The sequence below is a fragment of the Chelonia mydas genome, chromosome 3 (assembly GCF_015237465.2).
Source record: "Chelonia mydas isolate rCheMyd1 chromosome 3, rCheMyd1.pri.v2, whole genome shotgun sequence".
Taxonomy (NCBI): Eukaryota; Metazoa; Chordata; order Testudines; family Cheloniidae; genus Chelonia; species Chelonia mydas.
The window spans coordinates 108,097,254-108,123,838 of NC_057851.1; the positions used below are offsets into that span (position 1 = coordinate 108,097,254).

Consider the following 26,585-nt stretch of genomic DNA (forward strand, 5'->3'; position numbering starts at 1 on the left):
TACAGTTCCACCCTGTGAAATTTCAGATTTAAATAGCTGAAATCATGAAATTTATAATTTTTAAAATCCTATGACAGTGAAATTGACTAAAATGGACCGTGAATTTGGTAGGGCCCTAGTTATTGCTGTAATAGTTTCTGCCTCTGGTCCTGTATGCTACTAGCTCAGGCAGATGTCCAGACTCTATCTCATGTCTAAGACACAGTGCGATCTTCAAACCAGGTGAAGATAGGCGGGATATCTCACCTGTGTGGCCTGATCCGTTAGGCGTGCTCAGAACTGGACTATAGAGGCATCCTCTCTCTGTCTCTAGCCCAATTAGCATGTAATTGTTTAATACAGAATGGAATGGCTTCAGCAGGAGAGACTGAGAGAGACCCATATCAAAATATTCCATAGTCCGGTGGTTTGGGCACTCACTTGAGAGGTGAGAAATCCCTATTTAAATCCTTTTTCCTCATCAGGCAGAGGCGGGAGTTGAACTGGGGTCTCCCATACCCTGGGTGAGTACTCTAATCACTGGGCTAAAGGTTATAGAGGAGGCCACTTCTGTCAGCTATCCCCACCCTGGCAGTTTTGTGCGAAGGGAGGCAGACATCTAAGCTGTTGTTGCAAGAAGGGGATAGGTGTCTGCCTCCAAGAGAGGATTCCTGGCTGTGGATCCCAAACAAAGATAGGTGCCTCCCTTCAGCTCTCACTTAAGTATCTAACTCTGGGAGAGGCACAGGATTTAGGACACACTCCTCTCATCAGCATCTCTTTGACTAACCTACACAACATCCTGCCTGGCTTGCTGGTTTTTGTGGATCCCATTTTCAGATGCTTATCTCTACCTATGCATTGTGTACGGAGCCTAGGCACCTAACCCAGGGTTTTTGGATTTCAATGATTTTTCAAAGTGTCTAAAAGTTTCATGCTGCAATGCCTTTCTCTTTGTGGATCCAAGCTATGGCTTCTTGAGCAGTGGCCATATTGAAGTAAGAGAAGCTATCAATCTCCCTTCCTTCAAGAAAGTGTTGACAGGTTTCAGAGTAGCAGCCGTGTTAGTCTGTATCCGGAAAAAGAAAAGGAGTACTTGTGGCACCTTAGAGACTAACAAATTTATTTGAGCATAAGCTTTCATGAGCTATTGTGATTCAATGTTTCCCGGGGACATATTGTATCCAGTGTTAAAATTACTGCTGATTTTGATGATGGTTGAATAAGAAAAAAAAAGTATCCCATTGCCTAGGTATGTATTCAGCTATGTTTCACTCTTGCAATTTTATTGAAGGAAACGTAAACTTGTGCTTATTTGCTTTGAAAAAACTGTGTGTGTGTGTGTGTGTGTGTAAAAATTTAAAATATTGTACTATTGGTGAAAACACTTTCCAGTAATTTAATGGAAAGTCCATAATCTGCTTTCCCAAGGGGAAGGAGTCAGTTTTTCCATGAAGCAGAACTAATTTGTCTTTGTATTGTTCAGTCATATAAAAAAGTTAATTAAACAGTAGGAATTTAACTTACGTGATAGTTATACCATCTCCAGATAAGTATAAAACTGATTTATGGCTAGAATTAGATCAGGTGAGCTGCCTCTGTTTCAAAAAGCTATTCATTTTTATAATAAGTAATCAGACAATCATCAAAAGCTGAATCATCAACTTGAGGACAGCATTAGTAGATTTATTTAGTTGAGTGTTTTTACAATACTCAAGTTTTTGTTGTGGGCCTTTAAATAAAGAGACACTGTCAACTCAAAAATTTAAAATGTTCACTTAAGAAATAGCTTACAAGTAGTTTCTGGTATCTACTTCCTCTTAACTCTTGCTGCCATTTTTGTGGTTTTATAATCATACTTTATCTTCAAACTATTTTTCTCCTGTAGCTGTGTGAAAAGCCCAAACAAGTAAAACATTGAAACTTGGCTAAACATTGTACTGTCAAATACACCAAGAAAACAAATTGAGAAATAGTAAAATATTTTTGTCATCTTTTACAGTATAGTTAACTTAGATGTTCACAATAAGTTTTTAAAAAGTGTGAGTTTTAAATTGATAGTGTCACTTCAAATAAAAAAAAATCATAAAAACAATTGGAGAAATGGGTTTACTTTATATTTCTATAATTCAAGACCACTTTGCATATTTGTGTTAAGAATTAACTATATTATTTTAAAGAAGTGAATAACAAGGAACAACCAAATGGATTTTTAATCACCTACGTAATTGTTATAAAGAAGCAATAAAAAATTAACTAAAATTGAAATTAGTAGTGTTGCCAGTATTTTTATGGATTAGCATACCTAACAATGTGTTAGTGTCATTCAATTATGAATGGCTGGACAATATTCTGTCCTCAGAGACAGGTGGAAAGTTTGTGCTGAAGTTAAAGAGTTGACAGCATTTCTAATGGAAAAATTGTTCTCATTGTGTTTGAAAATCCTAAATATCTGTGATTTTACTCTCAAAATCACTCTAAAATGTTTATGCATTACATTAAAAATAAATGTTAAATATTTTTATTTTCTATTTGTAACAAACTTTTTGTTGCCAGCATTGGCCTGTTCAGTAAATGTAATTTACTCTAATATCTCAATGTAGTGTGTATAACTTTGCCTCAAGTAATACAGTTTGCACATTCACTTACTATGTAGTCAATTAATCCATTTCCATTTCATTCAAAATGAAGTTCTTTGACCTTCTATCACCTACATTAAGCACCTGATGTTCCATAATTGTATGAGAACATTGCTGTTCTATTTCCATTCTACAGAATGGAAAAAAAAAAAAAGTATTTACTCCTTCTTATTAAGTTATATTGCTGTACTTTGAAATACTTTGTGAATATAAGCTAGCAACATCACCCTACCACATTAGATCCATTAGTATTTCAGGTCCAGTATCGTGGACCTGCCTCTCAGAGAGCTCCATATATGATACTTAGGAAGAAGGGAAACTTAAAGCACTTAGCTCCACAGTTCAACACATGGTGCCATATGGAAGGGAGAAAAATGTCTTTTTAACCACTGGGGTGGTCAGCAGTACTTCATATGGTTTGAGATTTGATTGTTTGTTAATTTTGAGGGACTAACTGGGCCCAGAGAGTTAAAGATGTTAATGTGACTTTGTCACTGCACAACATTAAACAGTTATAAAAGGCTTTGGGTATTGGAATACAGCAACTTCAGCCTGCTTAGTCCTATGGCAAACACATCATTAAAATTTTTAACTATGTATTAAAGATACAGAAAAAGAGGGAAAAGCTTTTGAAAAGTAAGGTATGAAGCAAGGCTTTTATTTTCACAATATTATTCCCTTTAGCTAGTAGAGGAAAGAAGAAAAATCCTTTTCTAACAAGTTTTTTAGATGGTGTTAAATATGTTGATAACTGGCCTTTTGGGGTAAGAGAAGTTAGTTGAGATGGGCTGGAGCTGATGCTGTTGCTACTCTTAAAGTCTGATCCTACTCCTAGAAAACAAAACAAGAGAAGCTTACACAAAAGGGGAAAGAAATGCGCAACAAAAATTGAACTTCCATCTCTGTGGCTGATTGACTTGCAGCCTCACTGCTGGAGAGAAACAGGCCCAGCACACATTCCGATCAGCCATTCCAAGTCCTGGCAAACTGGTACCTGCATCTGGCTGTTTTAGGGCACTGTCTTGAATTGCTTCTTTGGTCACAGGTTCACAGTAGTGTTGCAAAATATACGGTCTTTACTAGCTAAGCCGGACTCTTACTAAACAGAAGATAAATGGAAAGAGAAGAAATAAGGTAGGGAAGGAAAATGACACAGTAGGGAAGGAGGCGGGATGGTGCAGGAACCAAACCCTTACATCCCAGGTGGTGTTTGGGATCTAGCCAGAGCCAGTGAAGGTGGCAGTGTCCTCTGGATTCCTTTCTCTGACTTTTGATCTCATCTGGACATCTCTCAGGATTAGGACAACAAAGGGCTAACTGCCACAGTGAATCCTCAGGTCCCAGGAGAGGGTGTGTTATGCAGCCTTGATGGATTCACCCATCTCTGGTTCACCCATCTCTCAGCTAACAGTTGGTTAGATTTTTCTTCCCCAAAATCTTTTTAAGGACCTCAAAAAAAAAAAAAAGTAGCTCGTTTGCTCATTATTTTATCCACCAATTAAGCCTAACTTTCAACACAGCAATTTTGGTTAATTGATTTCCTGTCCCACACTTTTAATTTTTAACATGTTTCAAAAAAGAACTAGATAAGTTCATGGAGGATAGGTCCATCAATGGCTATTAGCCAGGATAGGCAGGGATGGTGTCCGTAGTCTGTTTGCCAGAAGCTGGGAATGGGCAACAGGATGGATCACTTGATGATTACCTGTTCTGTTCATTCCCTGTGGGGCACCTGGCATTGGCCACTGTTGGAAGACAGGATACTGGGTTAGATGGACCTTTGGTCTGACCCAGCATGACCGTTCTTATGAGGAAATATTAAGAATATCAAGTCTTGTCTTTGCTGGCAAGTTTAAAAAAAAAAAACTGGAGTGCAAGTATTCTTAGCCCCCCCCAAGCAGTGCTGGTTCTAGCAAATCTGGGGCTCCCTGCATAACTATTGGATCAGGGTCCTGAACTCTGCTAATAAGATTCAATGTGCAACTTTGTCTCTGATTCCTAACCCAAATCCGTATACTATCTCCGAGCTTTATGTGATGTGCTATGGGGCAGAATAGATAAAGCACTCAGAATAGGTGAGTTTTTGTAGAGATTTAGAGGTATGTTGGATAAAGGTTTTTTGTTAACTGGAAAGAAGGGGACATCTGTGAAGTATATCAGGCGGGCCAGCTATAAAAGAGGAGACATCCTGTTACTCCAAAGGGCTCAAAGCTATTATGACCACAGAGCTTTGTAAGCACAAAGTAGTTCATACTCCAAATTGCACAATAAGGAGACTTAAGCAGTAAACATCATAGTACTATTTCAACCCGTCTCTGAGAGGATCCTCTGATTTGGGGTGTCCATGCAGCTGGATGTTTGACAGCACATCTGAACTGGCTCTGCCATTAACTGAGAGGACATAGACAATGTCTTTTGCAGAGAATTCTTCTCCCAAGCCTGTGTCAGGAAGTAAAGTTATGTACATGTTAACAAAACCAAAAAAATGTTAGTTTCTGAGAATCCATTCCCCTTCAGTTGCTCAGGCTGTAGCACTTAACTCAGACCTCCATCAGTAGTCAAAGCTACAGACCGAGTACACACTGTGTGGATAGCTATTTCCAGTTACTCAAAATATATCTACCATTAGTTGTGTCCTCTTCAACTCATATTATGGGGCAGTGGGAAAACGGATCACACTTTCCTTTTCAGTATACCTTTCATAGTCATAAATGCCTGTTTTATTTCCAGGGAGCCTTTCATCATTCTGTCGGGAGGCTTGTCATATGATACCGTAGGAAGAAGACCCTGTTTAACAGTCATGCATGGGAAAAGCACTGCTGTGCTAGAAATGGATTATTCTATTGTTGATTTTCTAACCCTCTGTGAAACACCATACCCTAATGGTAGGTTCTGTAAAGGTTATACTTTTACCCATTCTCTTTGTAGCTTTACTCTGCCAGAATACTCCTTACTGCTTCTGCCTCACTATTATCTCTGTGACGGACAGGACTGGAACAATATCATCTGTTGTAGCTCTTGTCTGTCAAGTTTTGTTTCAGCATTCTTTTAAAGGTGAAATAGGTTTCATAATAAACCCCAACATCAATTATAATGTTCTGAAAAAGAATTAGTAATTACATGTGTCTTTCTCCTTTTAAAAATAATACAATTTATTAAAATGTGCATACATACAAGCATTTATAAAATACATCTGTATGCATTACAATGCAAAGACAGTTATAAATAATATTAATAATGATTAGCGCTTACCAGGCCTTTTAATCTACAGTGATTGTATAAATATTTACTAATTATTGTAACATTCCTGTGAGGTTGGTAAGTAAGTTATCCATGTTTTACAGGCAGGCAACCTCCATCAGAGATTAAGTAGTTTACCCCAGTTGACAGAGAGAGCACAGTGTTTCTTCTGGGATTAGAAATTGGTTTCTAGTACTATGTTCTGTGCTCAGGCCATTAGAATACATCTCTTTATTGTCTGTCAGAAATGCAGTGTACCCATTGAAGAAATACCTTTTTGGAGATCATTAGAATGTCAGTACATCTAATGGGTAAATTTTCAGTGTTGAAATGTTAGATATTATATCACATGCTCAGAATAGAGATCACTTGTAAAAATGAGTTGTTGAAGCAAGTCAGCGATATACTCAAACTGATGTTTTAAATGAAAGCATTACATTATTTTTGTGACTGTTCCGGGGCTTGCAATTGGAAAAAGAAATGAAATTTCATAAGGGAGAAAAGTTTGTGCACATCCCCACTCTAGGAAGTCACCTGCCATGTCTCAAGACCCAGAGTTGTTCAAAGCAGTAAAACCTTCAGTGTTTGTCCGTCATCCACAGATTTAAATGTTTTAAACCATGGTTACAAAAGACCCCGTCACATATCCTTCTATAGTGCCTCTATTTCCATTAGCTGGAGCAACCACTGAACTTGCTGGTTCATTTCTGTTTTCCTCATCTTGTTGTTTGTTAGTTAATTAATTAAATAAAAATAGCTGTTAGTATAGTTATTACTGGCTGAGGATTTGGAGTTGTGGTAGGCTGATACTGAACTACTGTGAACTCTTAGCCATAAATTTGGGTATAGGTGTACCTCGGAGGTCCCAATGGTGGACATTGAGACACAGCAAGGTTCATTTAAGAGTACTTTTTGTACTAGCAATATATTTGTAGCAGACCAGTATTTTCAATGTCTTGGTGGTGGGACTTGCATCTTGTTCACTCAGTCTTACCTGTAAACTTTTTGCCAAAAGCTGAAAGGATAGAGGTGCAGTTGACCAACCAGGAAGAACAAGATCTGTCCAAACAAGTATTGCACACTTACAACATTGTGGTTCATTTGCTCTCCACAGAAATCCTAGTTGGCAGGCATTCGTGGCTCAGAATGTCTGGCCTACTCCAGATTAAAATTCTGGAATTGCCTTTTAATGCTCCAGATTCTGGTACCACACTGGTGCTCCTTTCAGATGAACAGTCTTCAGTTCCTTTTGTAAATTAGGTCACTTAATTTTCCTAATCTCTCACAGTGAAGATCCAAAGAATCAATTCTGTGAGGGGAAATAAGGTTACTGTTAGTAACTGGCGTTCTCTGAAAATACTGCTTTTGCAGATCAAAACGCCTTCCTTCTCACCTTTTCTCAGTGTTTTGAAATGGATTTAATTGAGAGGGAGAGGAAATGAAGATAGGTGGATGAGGTCTTTACAACCTCAATTTTGAACATACAGATTTGTGAATACCTGTGCATGCTCTAATGGTGTTATTGCTTATGGCTAGTAAAGTGTGTGGTACACAATCTCCTGCAATGTGGACTGCTGAGACTATATGTTAGGAGAACTAAAATGACTAATATGTAACCTTTCTGTCTGTTTTTAGATTTTCAGGAACCATATGCTGTGGTAGTTCTTCTAGAAAAGGATTTAGTAGTTATAGACCTTGCACAAAATGGGTAAGAATCTAGGGGTAATGGCGGGTATATGGAGTGTCTACTTAAAGGCAGGCCGCTGTGTATCCATTTGATATCACCTATCAATGCTCCACTTGCAAATGAAAATAATTTTTAATGGCACTTACTGGAACTATGTTTGAGATTATTGCCTTACTAAAACTCCCAATGGACTCTTGACAAGCAAATCCTTTTTAAAGAGCATCTAATTTTCTGTTCTACATTTTGGTTTTAAGGACTAGATTTTATTTAAAAAATTTCTACTTCTATATTTTTATAATCACAAAGAACTTATGAGTATGGCCTACTCTCTGGCAGGCAAGTGTAACATGGCATACATTTATAATTGAGTAATTATTGTTCTATTTCTGCCAAGTTTATTGTCTTCCAGCTAATAAGAGAGAACTTTTAGTGATTTCATTCATGCTAAGCCCATCTGGAGAAAGTTCTTTGATGCCCTGCACCTAGCAGCCAGTAGTCTGCTAGCATGTTAGTATTTTGCTAAGATTGTAAACTCTTTGGACAAGGATTGCCTTTTTGTTCTGTTTTTGTATGTCTAGCAAACCAGAGTCCTGGTCCATCTATGTGCTATAGTAATACAAATAATTAATATTAATAGTTATCTTAAATAGGGTTGCCAACTTTCTACTCGCACAAAACTGAACACCCTTGCCCTGCCCTGCCCTGCCCTGCCCCTCCTCTGAGGCCTCACCCCCTGCTCACTCCATCCCCGCCTCCCTATGTCGCTCACTCTCCCCACCCTCACTCACTCGCTCATTTTCACCAGGTTGGCTCAGGGGGTTGGAGTGCGGAAGGGGATGAGGACTCTGGCTGGGGGTGCAGGCTCTGGGGTGGGGCCAGGGATGAGGTGTTTGGGATATAGGAGGGGGTTCCAGGCTGGGGGGTGGAGCCAAGAGGTTTGGAGTAGGGGAGGGGGCTCCAGACTGGCGGTGCAGGTTCTGGAGTGTGGGAGGTGGGTACGGGCTCTGGACTGGCAGTGCAGGTTCTGGAGTGGGGCCAGAAATGAGGTGTTCAGAGTGTGTGAGGGGGCTCTGGGCTTGGGCTAGGGGTTTGGAGTGCGAGAGGAGGCTCTGGGCTGAGGCAGGGGGTTGGGTTGTGCGGGGGCAGTGAGGGCTCCAGTTGGGGCTGCAGACTCTGGGGTGGGCGTGAAGGTTTGGGGTGTAGGATTGTGCTCCAGGTTGGGAACGAGCGGTTTGGAGGGCGGGAGGGGGATATGGGCTGGGGCAGGGGGTTGGGGCACTGGAAGGGGTCAGCAACCCTTACCTCAAATAGCTCCTGGAAGCAGCCACATGTCCACCCCTTCAGCTCCTACATGGAGGTGCGGCCAGGCAGCTCTGCCCACTGCCCCGTCCGCAGGCCATCCCCGCAGTTCCCAATGGCCACAGTTCCTGGCCAGTGGGAGCTGCAAAGCTGGTGCTTGGGATGGGGGCAGCGCATGGAGCCCCCTGGCTGCCCCTACGCTAGGAGCTGGAGGGGGAACATGCCGCAGCTTCCGGGAGCCACGCTGAGCCACGGCAGACAGGGAGCCTCCCTTAGCCCTGCTGTGCCACCAACCAGACTTTTAACGGCCCGGTCAGCAGTGCTGACTGGAGCCACCAGGTCACCTGGCAACCCTAATCTTAAAGTCAGCATCCTTAGTCCACATGTTGAAATAATTTTCTTTATTTAGGGGAATTGATTCGTGTGTGTCTATTTATTTAGAGAAATCGGGCAAAACCTGCTAGGTAATGAAGGGAGAGTGAGGCAGTCTAAGATACCTGACTGAAAAGAGAGCAAGATTTTAAAAAAGGAAAGTTGAGGCTTCATACCTACCTCCTGAAAGCATAGACCCAAGAGTCAGAAATCAACTTTTATCTGCGGAGCACAAGAACTAGAGCTCAGTAACTTACTTTTTCATTTCTGTTGCTACAGAACCATTAAGTAGTAGTCTCTACAGTGACAATTAAAAAAACCTACATTACAAGGATAGTAAATATCTTTTCAACATCTTCATCAGCTGAGCGAGCAACCTTTGCAGAGTGCAGTAGCTGCATTTAATTGTTTTGCGCTGTAGGCATATTTATTATTTGTTGTTTATGCATAATGCTACCCAGTGTGTGCTAAATACTTTTTAGACAGACAAGAAGGCATGGTTCCTGCCCTAAGAAGCGGACAATCCAGTCTCCACTATTTCTTTAACTTACTTGGCAGATAGTAAAGTTATACAAATATTTTTTAAGTAAATTGACAGGCTTCAGTGCTTCATGTATATTCTGGATCAAATTGACCACTTCTCTTTTGTTGGATTAACATTTTTTCCCTTTTCTCCAATAAAGGTATCCTATATTTGAGAATCCCTATCCTTTGAATATACATGAATCTCCTGTTACCTGTTGTGAATATTTTGCTGATTGTCCTGCGGACCTCATTCCTGCACTTTATTCAGTTGGGGCTCGACAGAAACGTCAAGGTTACAGTAAAAAGGTATGGAAAGGGTGCATATACTTATTTGATAATGCCAGTGTAAAGTGTCATTTATTTCAATCTGTTATTATTAACCTTCTAGGAATGGCCTATCAGTGGAGGCAACTGGGGTTCGGTCACTCAGAGCTACCCAGAGATAATTATTACAGGGTAAGTGATAAGAGAGTATACTAACTTACTCAAAATAAGTAGAGTGCATTTTTATAGTTCATATTCACATAACCTGTAGAAAACAAAATAATTTGTATGGGAGGGGTGAATAATTAATGGAATGTACTGAAAACTCATTATCTTAAAAAAAAAAAAAAAAAAAAAAAAAAAAAAAAAACCTTACAAGTAATAGCTTTTGAATAACACATTGAAAACATATGGTTAATATGTATCTATTACGTACACTGGGTGATGATATTCTGTCTGTGCAACCCTATCAAAGTGTTTGGAGTTAAAACAAAGTGAAGCCAACTATATGTTGAAAAGAGAACCATAGCCTCATGCAAAAGCAGGATGGGAGCAGAGTCATTGTTACCAACTTGCTTTTGTGGGAGATTCTCATCTCATTGTCAGATAATTTGTAGCCAATTACTAAAATACCTGATATATTGTTGCATATTACATAATATTTCTAGAAACAACAGTTACTTATGCTCTTTGCAAAAAAATACACTTTTTCTTCCTGGATTCCTTCATTGTACTTTCTTATCTGTAGTATCCATCACTGTTACAATAACAGAATCATTGAATTGTAGGGTGGAAGATGCCACATGACATCTAGTCCATCCCCTCGTGCTAAGGCAGGACCAAGCATACATAGACCATCCCTGAGAAGTGTTTGTCTAACTTGATCTTAAAAACCTCCAACAGGGATTCCACAACCTCCCTAGCTAACCTGATCTCGTGCATAACTATTGTTATAATTATAACTATAATATTATAATTCCAGTCAGGAGGTGTATCCACTAGAATAAGCTGCCACCCTCAAATGTATTGCATTTGCTTGTTGTCACTAATTCTTAGATATATTTTCCTTTGCTATTTATAACTCTTTGATAATGTTTAAGCTATTTTAATTTACATCATAGGCTTCCTTGAAACACTGCTTTTAAATATATGTTCATGTTTAGATAGCTGTTGAGTTCAGTAATCAAAGGATTACCAACCTGTCAGTCTTTTTCTTTTAAATGAGAATAAGTCCCAACAACTCCACTCTAAAGGAGTAGCAGGAAAAACAGTCAAAAGGGGTTCTGAAAGACCAGGCAGGACAGCATTGGAAGAATGTGAGCAGAACAAAACATTTATTATTGTATATTTCTTTAACACCCAAACGCACCAATCAGAATTAGGAACCCATTGAGCTAGGCATTGCACAGAAATTTAGAAGGATGCTGTCCCTGCTTAGAAGATCTGAGTCTGTGGCTTTATGCCATGCTTCTGTAGAACATGCTGGTCCCAGCATATTAGAGAGACAAGGTGGGTGAGGTAATATGTTTTATTGGATCAACTTCCTGTTGCTGAAAAAGACAAGCTTTCGAGCTTGGTTCAGTAAAAGGTACTACTTCATCTACCGTGTCTCCCTATTAGTCTGTGATTGACATTTTCAGAGGGGCCTAAACAAATTAGATGCCTGTGCCTAATCCCTATTGAACTTGAATTGATTTGGGCACACAACTCTCTTAGAAAAATTCAGAACTCTTAAAATGTCTCAAGTTGTGTACCAGAAATTGAGGCACCTGAAATCACTAAGCACTTCTTTGCCATCGTACCTACTGGTAGTGCAACAGAGGCATAATGCTAATCAGAATATGATAGCTCTATGGTTTATGCTAAATCATTAATGTAATCTAGTCTAAATCTTCCCTACTCATTGCTAACCCCCTTATTTTTTCCAAGAACATGTTTTTTAATTTTTTTTTATTTCATAGGCATGCTGATGGGTCAATCAAGTTTTGGGATGCCTCTGCAAGTAAGTATTTTGAATAATTATCGTAACTTACTCAGACAGCCAAAGAGTTCCCTAAACTTGCATGCTTCTGCTGTATAATTGCTGGCAAACTGTCCTCATGTTATCTGCTTCACACACTGTCAGTGCCTTATGTTAATCTTTGAATTGTAATAGACTTAACTTGGGTCTATTAATTTTTTTTTTAATAGTTTAGTGTTTGACTGATTTTTACTCCCCAAAAGAAAACTAATTATTAGAGCAGGCTGGAACAAGAAATGGGAATTTTGACATTCTTAAAAACTCTGTCTTATTTTCCTGGAGTTCTCCTCTATTGGCACATAGGTATGAGAGGAGAAGGGCAGGAAAACAGTGGAATTTTAGTGAGGCATCTCTGCCTATATCAGGGGTCGGCAACCTTTGAGAAGTAGTGTGCCAAGTCTTCATTAATTTAAGGTTTCGCATGCCAGTAATAAATTTTACATTTACAGGGCCCCCCGACGGAACCCCAGACTGGTAGCGGGCTGAGCAGTGCCGACGGCTGGGACCCCGGCTGGCAGGGGCCGGCAGATGGAACCCCAGACCGGCAGTGCAGGCAGCAGATGGAACCCCAGACCGGCAGCGGGCTGAGTGGCTCAGCCTGCTGCCGGTCTGGGGTTCTGTCTCCCGCCCGCGCTGCCAGTGTGGGGTCCTGGCTGCCAGCCCCGCTCATCCTGCTGCTGGCCTGGATGGACGGAAACCTGAGCCGGCAGCACGCTGAGCGGGGCCGGCAGAAGGGACTCTGGCTGGCAGGGGCTGGTGGACAGAACCCCAGACGAGCAGCATGGGCGGAAGACGAAACCCCAGACTGGCAGCGCGCTGAGGTGCTCAGCCCGCTGCCAGTCTGGGGTTCCGTCTGTCCGCCCGCCCCTGCCAGCCGGGGTCCCAGCCGCCGGCCCCGTTCAGCCCACTGCCAGCCTGGGGTTCCGTCCATCCAGGCCAGCAGCGGGCTGAGTGGGGCCGGCGGCCGGGACCCTGGCTGGCAGCAGAGTGCCACTAAAAATCAGCTCGCGTGCCGCTTTTGGCACGCGTACCGCAGGTTGCCGATCCCTGATCTATATTTTGTTCTTTCTAATGCAAAAAGTAACAAGTGTATATTTATAAAATATAAGTTCATGATAAATAATAGCAGCTAGAAATAGTTGTTTCCCACAATTCTTGCTAGCAAAGCACAGAAATGAATTAAGTGCATCCATAAATGCATCCAAATAATTCAGTGGTCCTAAGCTTAGAGAGTAAACTATTTCTGATACAGTTTTGAATTAGAAGAGCATTGTTAACACTAGTATGCAAATAAGTACATACACATATTTAGGGTCATGTTGTGTCATTGGTATTCAAGCACAGCTCAAAAGGAAGTTGTTTATCCTTTATATGTTGTTAGGAGTACTACATTTTTTTGCTGCATGGATATCCTGTTTTGTAACTCTTCCATCTTCACCTGATTTCTTTCTAGGAAAAATTAACTGATTTTAGCCTAGATTAATGAAGTTCTAAGGGCTTTTTCCTTTTTAAATGTCTAAATGTGGATATATTTTCATGAAAGAACTGAGAATGTTAACACTGTGTAACCCTGCTTCTATGCATCCCTCTTGCTGAAAATTGTTTGGGAACCTTTGTAAAGGGAAAAAGGTGACAAAAAGGAGAAATGAATTCGAGAAAGATATCTGTTTAAATTGAAAACTAACTTTGTTGTATATTCTTATTTATTCCTAGTAACACTGCAAGTACTTTACAAGCTTAAAACAGCTAAAGTATTTGAAAAATCACGAAGTAAGGATGACAGGCCAAACACAGATATAGTAGATGAAGATCCATATGCCATTCAGATCATCTCATGGTGTCTAGAAAGTAGGATGCTGTGCATAGCAGGAGTTTCTGCACATGTCATTATTTACAGGTTCAGCAAACAGGAAGTGACAACAGAAGTCATTCCGGTAATACTATCACTTTTTTCATTGTATGGATTTCGGCTGTAGTAGAAATATATTGATGATTTGGATTTTTATCATGATTCATCCTGTTGGTTAAGTTTTCATAGGTAGGAGATGTTCAAAACTAGGAGCAGCTTCCTGCAAAAAAAAAAAAAATTGAATAAAAGTTTTATTACCCTATTTATATCTTTCTATAGGAGTTGGGTGTGTGTTGTTAATAGGCCCAATTCAGCAAACCACTAAAGCACCTGCTTAACTTTAACTTCATTGGCACTTAAGCATTGGCACTTAAGCATTCCTCTACCGGTTGCTAGTCAGGTTCTAGGTTAAAGGTTTTGGTTCTAATTTAAAAAGCAATTGATGGATCAAACCCAAGCTGCATCAAAGGTCAAATTTCAATCCGTGAACCACTGCTTTGGGTGAGAGCAGGAGACAGAGTATTCTCAAGGGGATCTGGCAATAGAACACTCGCCATTCAAAGACCTCTTTTATTCCACTCTGAACCTCCCCCGTTCATAGGCCCTGACTTTTAAAGGTATTTAGGTGTTGCTGCAAGTTCAGTGTCACAATGCCTAGCTGATTTAGGAGCCTAAATCTGTTTCATAGGGGGTTTAGGCACCTAAGACTCAAAATCCCATCGACTGTTAAGGGATTTTGGCTTCCAAGTACCTAAATCCCTTCTGAAAATGAGATTTAGGCAAATCAGTTAGCCATTATGCACTGAGTGCAGCAACACTTAAATATCTTTAAAAATCTGAGCCTTGGCCCTTATGTATATAGTATTTCATTTTTGTTCAGCAAAGAGCTGCAATAAGTGATGATATTTTTGAACTGCTTTTCTGTACAAAAGCTGGCCTGACATACTGATTGTCCATTTGAGTTTTTATTAGCACTTTACTTAATTCACATATACATTTCTGTGGCTTTCAAGAGGCAAATGTGGGAATCAAAGGAGAGTGGTTTTCATAGAGAAGAAAGATAGTGTATTTTATTGTTGCTTTTGCTTTGGTTTAATTTACAGATGCTTGAAGTACGGCTGTTGTATGAAATAAATGACATAGACTCTCCAGATGGTGAGCAAGCGCCACCGTTGCCAACTCCAGGCACAGGTTCCAATCCTCAGTCCATTGCCCCTCAGTCACATCCATCTACGAGCAGCAGCTCATCTGATGGGCTACGTGATAATGTCCCATGTTTAAAGTAAGTGTAAGAACATGGAAAGTTTATGGTGCACTTTTGTTTATAATATTGTATCTTCTTTTCATTGATCATAAACTTGACAAGACTATACTGACATAAGTGCTTGTGTGCATTCATATTACGACAGAAAATCTATCATAGCCTTTGGACAATCCTATACTGACTAAGGCAACATTTTGCAAGCTTGTGAAAGTTGAGCCCCATTTCAGGAATCTGAAACCTATCAAGAGCACAAGAATACCCCACCCTCCATGCACATATGCACACATACAGAAACCTGGCCATCTGTTGTTTAAGAGTACCTATCGTAATTTTACATACCCTGTTCCTAGTCAGTCTTTAATGCCCCCTCGGTGGCCATGCTTCACACTTAGGGAAATGCTGATATAAATCATAATATACGTGCTCTCCTTTCTAAAATGTTTTGATGAGAAAATAGTTAAGTGTTGACACGGGTATCATGGTATCTGATTTCACCTCCATTGAAATGAATGGGGCTATTCACACCACAGAATTTTTATCTATGGCTCTCTGCAGCCTCAGGGAGACATGTCTACATTGGTTACACTTGCTTCATGTTTTTAAAATTTTTCTTTGCAACCATACTAATTAGTTTAAACTGGATACAAATAAGTCTGAGACTCTGGAGAACAACTGAGACCTCTTTTTTGCACACACTCGCTCACGCACACACACCACATGCTCTTCAAGCCCCGCTAGGTGTTGTGACACATACTTTGGGAAACATTGGTCTGAAGGATGGAGCAGATGACCTGTTCTAATGGATCTTTTCAGATCTGTTTTCTGACATTAGAAGTGATCATAGATGTATCATCTGTTCCATCGGTTAATTATAAATACTGTAACAAACATGATTTTTTTATGTGAGTTCATTCGAGAGCGTAGTGATTGTCTGTCTGGTTTCACCCACATATGAACTTAAAGTAGCACTTGATCCTGCCAGAACAACAGATGCAGTCATATCTCCACAGCTATGATGATCATACTCCTGACAAGACACCTTTCAAGATCCATTGTTCCTACCCATGCCTAGCATAATATGTGATGTTCCTCAGCTAGTGCACTGCATGCCCCAAGAAAAAGTATGGGACTGAAACTAGACAATCACTATTCTCTTGATTGAACTCACACACAAAAATAAGACAAAAACACTATATCACTTCTGGGTGAACACTTTTCACACAGCAATTGCTTTATATCTGACCTCTCAGTCCTCATCCTCAAAGGAAATCTGCACAAAAACTTCAATTGTTCTCTAAGGAAATCTGCACGACACCTTCAAAAGATGAGCCTGGAGCTTAAATTCATAACTTTGCTAGATATGAAAAATCATGGACTTGGTAAAGACACGGATTTATGGCTCATTACAAAAATCTATAACCCACTAACCCTCCCCCACAGCTGCCTTCCCCCCTCCTTTTCACTGCCATGACTTGAGAGGTGTTAACAGGCCACTTAAAATTATAGGGTTAGAAGGGATGGCAAGGGTCATCTAGTCTAACCCCCTGCCAAAATGCAGGATTTGTTGTGGCTAAACCATGCAAAACAGATGGCGATCCAGCCTCCTTTTGAAAACCTCCAGTGAAGCAGTTTCCACAACCTCCCCAGGCAGTCTGTTCCATTGTCCTACTATTCTTACAGTTAGGAAAATTTTTCTGAGATTTAGTCGAAATATGCTATGCTGTAGCTTGAACCCATTGCCTCTGTTCCTGCTCTTTGTGGCAAGAGAGAACAACTTTTCTACGCTTCACCTTGAATTGTCCTTTGAAACATGTTAACTACTTATGCTTATCTGTTCCACCTTCTATTTAGTTGTGACATTCTGAGTATATTTCCCAGACCTGAAGAGGAGCTCCGTGTAAGCTCACAAGCTTGTCTCTGTCACTGACAGAAGTTGGTCCAATAAAAGATATTGCCTCACCCACTTTGTCTCTCTAATACCAGCTACTGTTCACTTGAGGAATCAGGAGTGGAGTGAGGGTTCCCAATTTGTACCCTGCTAAAGGCAGTGTTGTTATGCCTCTAGATCACCATATTTAACCTGAGGACAATACCAATTAAAAATCCTCACTTGCAGATATAATATTTAGATTGGCATGTGCTTTAGCTGCCAAGTTGTAAAAGTAAACACGCCATCTTAGTTTGCGATCCTGGGTTAAATCCACAGCCTAAAAACTGATTCTGTGGACACACTTGTTTTCTATGTGTGGGAGCTCTTTCATGCCCTACCAATATATTGAATTGCAGAATGTAAAGCACTAACTTACATAATAAAATACTCCTGTTGTATTTTTCGTTGAGCTGTGAGTACGAAGGTCTTGCACTCAACTCAGCAGCATTTCTGCTCTCTGTATGTAATACCATAACTTCTGAACACAGCATCCACTCCATTCCATAATTTCAGGGAATGTTCTTGGCAACAGTGAACTCTTTGGATCTTGGAGAAAATTGGAAAACTGAAAAGGGATACATGGGGGGGCACGTGGAGCACCTGTCCTCTGCCCCTGCCCCAGCCACAACTTCAGGCACCTCTGCGATTGTCTGTAAATCAAGCAGCTGGTTGATGGCACTCATTAATGCCTTCCAGCAGAACAATAGCCCATCTCATCTCTGACTGTCCTCCCAATTAAGTTTAACTTGTTGCTAGCCTGTCTCTAACTGAAAGAAGATAAGTAATAATGGGGAGTTGGAGGTGGTGCAAAGGAGGATTGGGGACATACACATAGCCTCTTGCACGGGAGGGAGAATATGGACCGTGGAATGGGGAAAGAGGGGCAAGCAGAGAGGTCCTGCCATGGGAGGAAGACTGGAAGAGCCTTGAATCGGGGGAGGGAGGAAAGGAGGCACTCACGACCCTGGTTTGGGGAAAATTGGGGATCCCAGGTATAGGAAAGGGGGATGCACATAGAGCCTTTGTCATGGGGCGAGAATGGGAGACTCTGATATTGGGGGTGGGATATTCGGAGATCCTGGTATATGAGAAGGGGTATGCATAGAACTCCTGGCAGGGGGATTGAGAAACCCTAAAGTGGGGGAGAAAAGAGAATGGAGGGTACACACAGAGCCTGTAACTTGTGGAGAAGTGGGGGACCCTTGAATTGGGAGGGTATTCAAAACTTCTGGTGCTACCAATTCTCTATGGCCTTGTGGCCTTCTGTCATACGAGCAACCTTTGCCTGAAAGCCCCTGCCTACCTCAGTTAGTCATACTTACACATCATATTCAAATCCCTTCTCAATATAAACTTTTTCCATTAAAGCTTCAATTCCTAATTCTCCCCTCTTAGAAACACAGAATCCGTGACATTATTTCTCTACTAAAGCCACCATACGATACTAGTGCTGTTTACCCTTGTCCTGCACTTTCCCGTCCCTCAGTGTTTAGAATCATTGCTCAGGTTGTTTTAAGTAGTAAATCTGAGTATCATCACAAATAATGGGAATTAAGGTGAAAAGAACACTTTTGGTGCATTATTCTTATTTATATTGTGTGTATTCATTTGGTAGATTGCAATATTCAGTAATTCTCAGTTTCCCTGCCTTGTACAAGTTAATGAGATCCTATTGTATCAAAGTGGATAGATGAATATAAAGATGTTATACATTGTATTTATATTGCAGAATAAAAAGCTCTCCCCTCAAACAGTCTGCAGGCTACCAGATTGAACTGGTTATTCAACTGGTATGGGTGAGTGGAGAACCTCCGCAGCAGATAACCAGTTTGGCAGTGAACTCTGCCTATGGCCTGTAAGTATATTCTGTACTTTTTACTAGTTTTCTAATAAATTTCACTAGAGTGGCTGTCATCTAAAAAGTCAACATTTGTTTATACCCACTATGTAGGAATATTGGAGATGCCATCAGTTTTCCTCTATTCTTAAAGTAAATAGCTGCAATACTTGTATATAAAATCATGAGTGGTGTGGAGAAAGTGAATAAGGAACAGTTATTTACTTGTTCCCATTATATAAGCACTAGGGGCCACCAAATGAAATTAATGGGTAGCAGGTTTAAAACAAATAAAAGGAAGTTCTTCACTCAGCGCACAGTCAACCTGTGGAACTCCTTGCCTGAGGAGGTTGTGAAGGCGAGGACTATAACAGGGTTTAAAAGAGAACTGGATACATTCATGGAGGTTAAGTCCATTAATGGCTATCAGCCACGATGGGTAAGGAATGGTGACCCTAGCGTCCGTTTGTCAGAGGGTGGAGATGGATGGCAGGAGAGAGATCACTAGATTTACCTGTTAAGTTCACTCCCTCTGGGGCACCTGGCATTGGCCACTATCGGTAGACAGGATACTGGGCTGGATGGACCTTTGGTCTAACCCAGTATTGCCTTTATGTTCTTATGTTCTATAGTAACGGGTGGTATCTTTTGGCACATATTGACTTTTTAATGGTAACCATGATGATCAGTCATTTAAAGTATGTTTATAAACCTGGATTTATAAACCGATACTGAATATCCTAAACTAATCTATTTGAATTTATTTAAAAAAAAAAAACCACACAAAAGCATTAAGATGCTTGTCTGGCTATGCTGAAAGGATGACAGGAGACATTAGATATGGGTTTAATCAGGTCGCAACTTTATTATTGACAGATGTCTGGGACTAACCCGGCAGATAAAATGTGTGCAGTGCAGATGCAAAATTTATATCCCTCCAGCAGATTCACTGCCGGGACCTTGCCAATTCCGGGGTGGGAGGGGCTTCCACAGCTCCCCCCTATTTATCCAGATCCCTCCAGCAATTCCCTTGCTGGGACCTTACTGACCACGCCTCCTCGTAGGAGGGGGTTAAGGTGGACTATAATGATGGGGGGGGGGGCGGGGGGTTGGCTCCCTGCTGTACCAATCATCGGAGTCCCCAACTGCCCCCGGCTTGCTCAATTACCAAGCACTTCTCCTTAATTCCTTTTCCGAGACATTTTTTCATTCTTTTGTGCCTTAATTTATGGAGTACCTGCACTGAACATCCGCCATACACTTAAATAAAGAGTTGCAACATTTGGCCTACCACCCGTCATGCTATGCATGAACCGAGCCTACCCGAACTTGCTGCGAGGAAGGCGAAAAAACCCCCACTTCACCTGGCCAATATGGTGGTAAGGGAAAAATTCCTTCCCAGACCCCCTTAGTGTGGCGGCTAGCGTAATATCCACACCAGATATAGCTACACACCCAGCATATTTGTGACCTAATTAGGGAGGGCGGGTGGGTGCTGCCTAGCCTGTTCTGAGTAAAGGGAGGGAGGGGCAAGGCCCACTGACCTTTTCAAACACTACATTCCTATGTGGTGAGTCATTTACCACGCTGACTGCTTGTTCCAGCCGCTTTACGTCTTCCCTCCTCCCCCAAGCCAGAAAGCATTGTCGCTTTCTCCTGGCCAACCAGACAAACTCCTCCCTGCTTAAGTGCAGGGTGGCGATTCTCTGAACAGAACTTGGAAGTTATATGTAAAGTTTAAATGTTATATGAACAGGAAATTTCAGATTTTTTTTGTGCACCAAAAATCTTAAAATGTACAGAGTTGTGTGTGAGTTTGTGTGTAATAGATTTAAAAGAATCCTGTCCAGCTGCCTTGTTTTAGCTAAGAACAAGTTAGAAGTTCATTAAAATAGAGATTTCTAAAAGGAACTTCAGTAGACCTTTTCCTCATAGTAATGGTAGTTATTCTCACTAAAATAATAAAGTAAATGACCAAAAGGAATTGTATTGGCAGCATTAGAGAGAGTACATTTTGCATCCATTATAGTGAAGGGAACAGTGTCTCAGGGGTTGGAGGGGGGCTTCTTTAAGAGAATCTTTCATTAGGAAATTTGCCCAATTATTTGGCCTATGGTAATTATATCTATTTATATAACACCATAAATGTATATTGAACTTCAAAAAAAAAAAAAAGTATACAGGGAAATCTAAATTCTAGAGATGAAACTTAACTGTGGAAGAAAAGCATCTACTGTAAAAAAGTGGATTTTATAAAATGAGTTGTAGAAATTCTTTCTGATTTAAATTTGCTCATTTTGCAAATAAAATGATCGTTCTGCTAAATGCCAGCTCTACAAACCCCAGTTAGAATCTGGATATTATTAGAGATTCCTTTAGACTCAAATATCAGCAATTGTGTTGTTGATGAACAAGTCATAATTAAATCCAGTTAATTGTCACATAGCTATCTATGTTGGCTCTGCAGAGTCAAACAGGAGTAAAAACTATTCAAATTCTCTCTTTGGTAAGTGAACTCTGTAGCTACAGGAAGCTGGTTTATTGAGGAGAAAGTACTATTTTTAGTCACTTTCTAGAGCAGTGAACTGCACTTTAAAATACTAGTTCACACAAGTATTTTTTAAATCCTTTTTCAGGTTCATTCAAAAGATCCATTTAAAATAAAAAGTGTTTTTATAATTTTTTGTCAAGGACAGTACTACGTACGAGAATAAAAACAATAGCAACATTTGACTTATTAGCAACTTTATTGGAGCCTTAATCTTTCCTCCTCCTCTTCTTCTTCCAGAGTAGTTTTTGGCAATTGTAACGGTACTGCAATGGTTGATTACCTGCAGAAGACAGTGCTCTTGAACCTTGGCACCATTGAATTGTATGGCTCTAATGATCCCTATCGTAGGGAACCTCGATCTCCTCGCAAATCTCGGCAACCATCAGGAGGTAAGAATCGCTGGATGTTGCATTTCAACAGCGGTATCTTTCTCCATAACTCATAGTTGGGCTGTCAGTCACCACTTTGAATATAAGCACATTAGCAACACAAAATGTATATTTTTGTATGATGTTACATGTCTGACCTTTGAGAATAATTAATGGAACATTGGTTTGTATTTGCATTCTCATACATGATGATTCTTCACAATTCAATATCTTGAATCAGAGGTATCTGAGAGGATCTATGCTAGATTCCTCCTGCATTTTTGTCCCATCCTCCCTGACTGACCCCAGATGTCATTTTTCTCTTGTTGTTAAGTTGTATTTGTGATATGAGACTAAGCTTTGTTGTAGACTGAGCTTTATGGTGGGGAAGTACTTGCTGTTTTTATTGTGATCAGTAGTGTTTTTAATTTGTGTTTAAAAGCACCTTAAGCAACAGATAGACAAGCATTGTACACATTCATAGAAGTATAAACTAAATACAAACGTTATAAGAACTTTAAAAGATCTTAATTAAATAACCAACATAGCTTTATAATTGTCAGAGTTTTGTAAATATGCCTAGACAATATCCTGCAATTTCCCTGTCATGTCTGCTCTCCCCACCAATCTTCTCACACTTAAGTATACCACTTTTCTCAGCATAGAAGGGACATCACAACTGGCTACCTTTGCTTCTGCTGTTGTCAGTTTAAAATTTCTTATCACTAGGAATGTCCATAATTATCTGGCCTCATGGAATATTGTGCTTTTTAAATGATACCTCAGAAGGCATACTTGGTACAAAATCTATCATAATCATATGACGGTGGTGAATGAGGGCTCCAGGTTGCTATCTTGAGGTACAGTGTCACATATGCACCATTCTTTTTTTAGATTTATAGATGCTGTAACTGAGGTAGGTATTTCTTGATAGTAAATCATTGGTTTGAGAAACATCAAAATAACTACAAAAGTTCAATAGTTGAACTGTGAACACAAAACTAAGAAAAGCACCAATTGCTGCTTGTATTACCTACTGTATTATAAAGCATTTCAAAGATTTTTAGTCCTTTATTTTCCTTAATGGATAGACGTTTCATTTTAAAAGAACAGAAACTTCCCTCCTCACCTCCATGGGATATGATCAAAACAGGCAGTCTGATAGGCTTAATATTTTAGGTTCTTAGGGAAAAATGTTAGTAATCTTAAATATTGCTTTTATATAGTCAGATTACAAGTCGCTCTAGGAGACGCTAGAGACTACTTGTTTAGTGCTCTTGGTCTTTGTCACTGTAACATCTTGTCAGCATGATTAACGGAACCCTTCTTTCATATCTGTGTACATGTTTATTAGCTGAAATATCCAAATATCCAGGCTCATAAAGATAATGAAAAGAGAATCTTCACTTGTGTGAATCTTGACTTGTAGTGTGAATTCAGATATTTAGACTTTTTTTTTTTCTTCAGACTTTAGTTGCACTTACTAACAGTTTGTCTGCCTTGCAAAAGCATTATATAATCCTGATTATTCAAGTTATTCAGTAGGTTTTTCTGTCTCAAACATACTATGTTTGTGTCTAGTCTTTCCTTTTTTCATTGCTTCATTAAGGTACGCTGACTGTGGCTCCTTGTATGTGCAGCCTTTTTAACTTCTATTCAGAGTCTGTGAAAAAACTTCGCACCTCTCATATAAGTCAGTCATTTAATGGCAATAAAATATTTTTGAACATCTGAATTTGATGTAAATAACTTGCTGTTCACACACCATGAATTTTTTGTTAGTCCATTTAAATAACTGTCTAGTTTTAGAAAGTAGTGGTGTAGCTGTGTCAGTCCCAGGATATTAGACACAAGGTGGATGAGTGTAATATCTTTTCTCACCAACAGAAGTTGGTCCAGTAAACGATATTACCTCACCCACCTTATGTCTCTAGTTTTAGAAACTGATTTTGGCATGATTTGTTCAATCATATACGTGTACCATATCTTTTACTTGTGGCACCACCGAAATACATTTGGTTGAGGGCATGGGAGGATTCCCCAGATAAAGGAACTGTGAAAGATGTTCGTAAGACTGCCTCCTTAGGACTCCCTAATGAGCCCAAGCATACGTGGCTGGAGCTCACAGTACATCTAGGCAGGGCCATAGCACATATCACTGCAGAGATGCAGGGCAGCACTACAGCACATAGGGCACCCACAGGAGGCTGCCATGACTTAGACAGACCCACAGAACTGAATAAAATGTTAGACCTGCTCCAGCCCCCAGAATACTCCATAATCAAGTGGGTGCAAAGCAAGCATAAAACCCTTCCCCAGGGCAGCTTATTCTGTGCTGTACTTCAAAAAGGCGCGACACAGAATCTCATTCTTGTTTTTTATTTTATTTTTTAAGTGAGGAGAGGAGAATAACTGATCACATAGAAGACTGTTTTGTCTTATGAGAAGAAAGAGATGTACTTTAATTAAACTTTTTAAAAACTTGTTTGCTTGCTAAATTAATCTCTAGCTTCCAGCTGTTGGCATGTATTTTTTTGCCGGTAGAGAGGAAACTGTTCGAGCAACCATGCGATTACCTAATCCTTTGTATCCACTAAGGCATGTGGGTCTCTGATAAATAAATCCACGTGCCTTAGTACGGATAATTAATTTAAGTCAAATGTTTAATCTCTACTAATGCAGATTTTATAGAAGAATATTTTAAAGAATGGAAAAGGTTTCCTCCAAACACACCATTAACAAATTTTTGTTTTTTTATGTTTTGTGGTCATCTCTAAGACAGAAGCACAATGCATACCAGTATAGAGATTAAAACAACGAGGAATCCTTGTGGCACCTTAGAGACTAACAAATTCATTTGGGAATAAGCTTTCGTGGGCTAAAACCCACTTCATCTGATTCATCAGTATAGAGATTGTTACATGTAACTTAATCTCTTATTACTTGCAAAAAATTACACAGCAATAGTGTTTCGTAATTGATAGTTTTATGTTTAAATAGAACTATCAAAGAAGTAAAATATCTTATAAGGTAGAGCTGTGTGAAATTATCAGATTTTTTTTTTTATTTGCAGGATCCCTGACTCAAGTATAACCTGGTTTCAAAATGCAAACTATTAACATGGTCTTGTTTGAGCTTTGAAAGGAAGTGGTTTATTTGGAAAGTGGTTTTTGATGTGGAAATTTGATGTTTTTAAAAAATCTAAAAATTTAGTACTTGAAATGCATTTTTATGCCTAGCACATCTTCAGCAGCAGTAGTGTGCTCATAACCGACTTATGTTCTTCTTAGTAGTCTTGCTCTTACCCATCTCCCTTAAATAACCATTCATGTAAATTTACTGATACTATTGCTGCAGGAAGAGAAACTGAAAATACCTTGCTATTCTCTGCAATGGGAGCACCAGTTTCAAAATTTATTTTAAAATCATGGCATCACAACACAGATGTGTGTACTTTGAGTATGTAGCCAAGAGGATTTCTGGCCTTTTATCTCATTTAAGCAAACTAGGTTCAGTCAGCATGATGCTCTTGTGACAGCAAAACATACTGCTATTGTACGTTAAATCTGTTTCTTCCAGAGTTGGTAGGGATGAGAACTGCTGACAGAGGGGAGAAATCCCTTGCATTTTCATCAACCTCTTCCATTATGTTCTGACCAAATGAAGGAACAAAACTAGCTATAAAAGGAAGGAGCTATAGCTGCCCTACCTCACTATCAGCCTTATGTCTGTGGTGTTTCTTTATATGTGTGTATTTTTTGTAGAAAGAACATTGATGTACTATGTAAAATGTATCAGTTAATGAATTAACAAGATGAACATTTTTTGGAATATTTTAAAAAGTTGGTGAAAAGTCAAAAGGTCTTATGTCATATGGCCTAGCATATGTCAGCCTGCATTTAGATGACACTGCTTGCCAGATTTCACCCACATCCATTATAAGCCTGGCTAAAGTCCATCCATTCTCCTACAAAACATCAGGTGAGTATGAGTTGTGGTCCCACCATACTACTCAGCATTATCAGCATTACTGTCAGTGGTCCTATCAGGACTGACTTGGTGGTTAATCCCAAAAACAGTCAGAAGGGTCTTCTCGCCCCCGCCTCCCACAACTGCACTGATTATGGATGTGTCTGGAACAGGTTGGGGTGCCCACCTGAATCACCTCCAGATACATGGAATATAGTCTGAAAAAGATGTGTCCCTTCACAAAACGTGCCAGAGCTGCAAGTGATCAGGTTACCTTGCATAGCATTGCTGCCTGTACTACAGAATTCCACGCCGCAGTTCTTAACAGACAACACATTTGCAATATATTACAGTGGAGTCCACTTAATAGCTATGTGGATATTGACAACATCCAGTTGATAACAAGATTTTGCCAGGAACCAATACTGTCCCATTGACTTTAATGTAAATGGTATGTAGGCAACAGCATACCATTTATTGACAACATTTTTTGAGAAAAAAGGACCCAGCTCTACAGGCAGGTTTGTGAGATGGCAGCCAGGAAAAGAAATGTGGGGACATGCCTTCCCCAGCTGCAGTCCCATAAACCTGCTTGTGACCAGTACTCAGTCCCTCCCAGTGCTTCCTTCTGGGGCTGCATCCCTACAAACCTGGCTTTTCATTCAGGTACATAAAGCACCACCTTACCAGCAGTCTCTGTATGCCATCCACTTGTTCAGTTATGTTCAGTTTACTCACAGCCCACCAGATTCCTGAAACCAGATTCCTGAAAGGGTTACTGCATACTTACTC

General features: G+C 40.0%; 1 protein-coding gene across 17 annotated transcripts in view; it reads left to right on the forward strand.

Annotated features, from left to right (window-relative positions):
- STXBP5 (syntaxin binding protein 5) overlaps positions 1 to 26,585 on the forward strand; it is a 184,340-nt gene that overhangs the window by 111,267 nt on the left and 46,488 nt on the right. For all 17 annotated transcript variants that reach the window (XR_006289645.1, XM_037894935.2, XM_037894939.2 and 14 more), the window contains 9 exons: positions 5,349 to 5,503; positions 7,494 to 7,566; positions 9,900 to 10,047; positions 10,130 to 10,197; positions 11,967 to 12,007; positions 13,739 to 13,959; positions 14,978 to 15,156; positions 18,798 to 18,923; positions 21,694 to 21,845. Coding sequence is in view for 16 of the 17 variants with exons in the window: in XM_037894935.2 (XP_037750863.1) it covers positions 5,349 to 5,503; positions 7,494 to 7,566; positions 9,900 to 10,047; positions 10,130 to 10,197; positions 11,967 to 12,007; positions 13,739 to 13,959; positions 14,978 to 15,156; positions 18,798 to 18,923; positions 21,694 to 21,845 (1,163 nt within the window). In the remaining variant the exon portion in view is untranslated. The remainder of the gene's footprint in view (positions 1 to 5,348; positions 5,504 to 7,493; positions 7,567 to 9,899; positions 10,048 to 10,129; positions 10,198 to 11,966; positions 12,008 to 13,738; positions 13,960 to 14,977; positions 15,157 to 18,797; positions 18,924 to 21,693; positions 21,846 to 26,585) is intronic.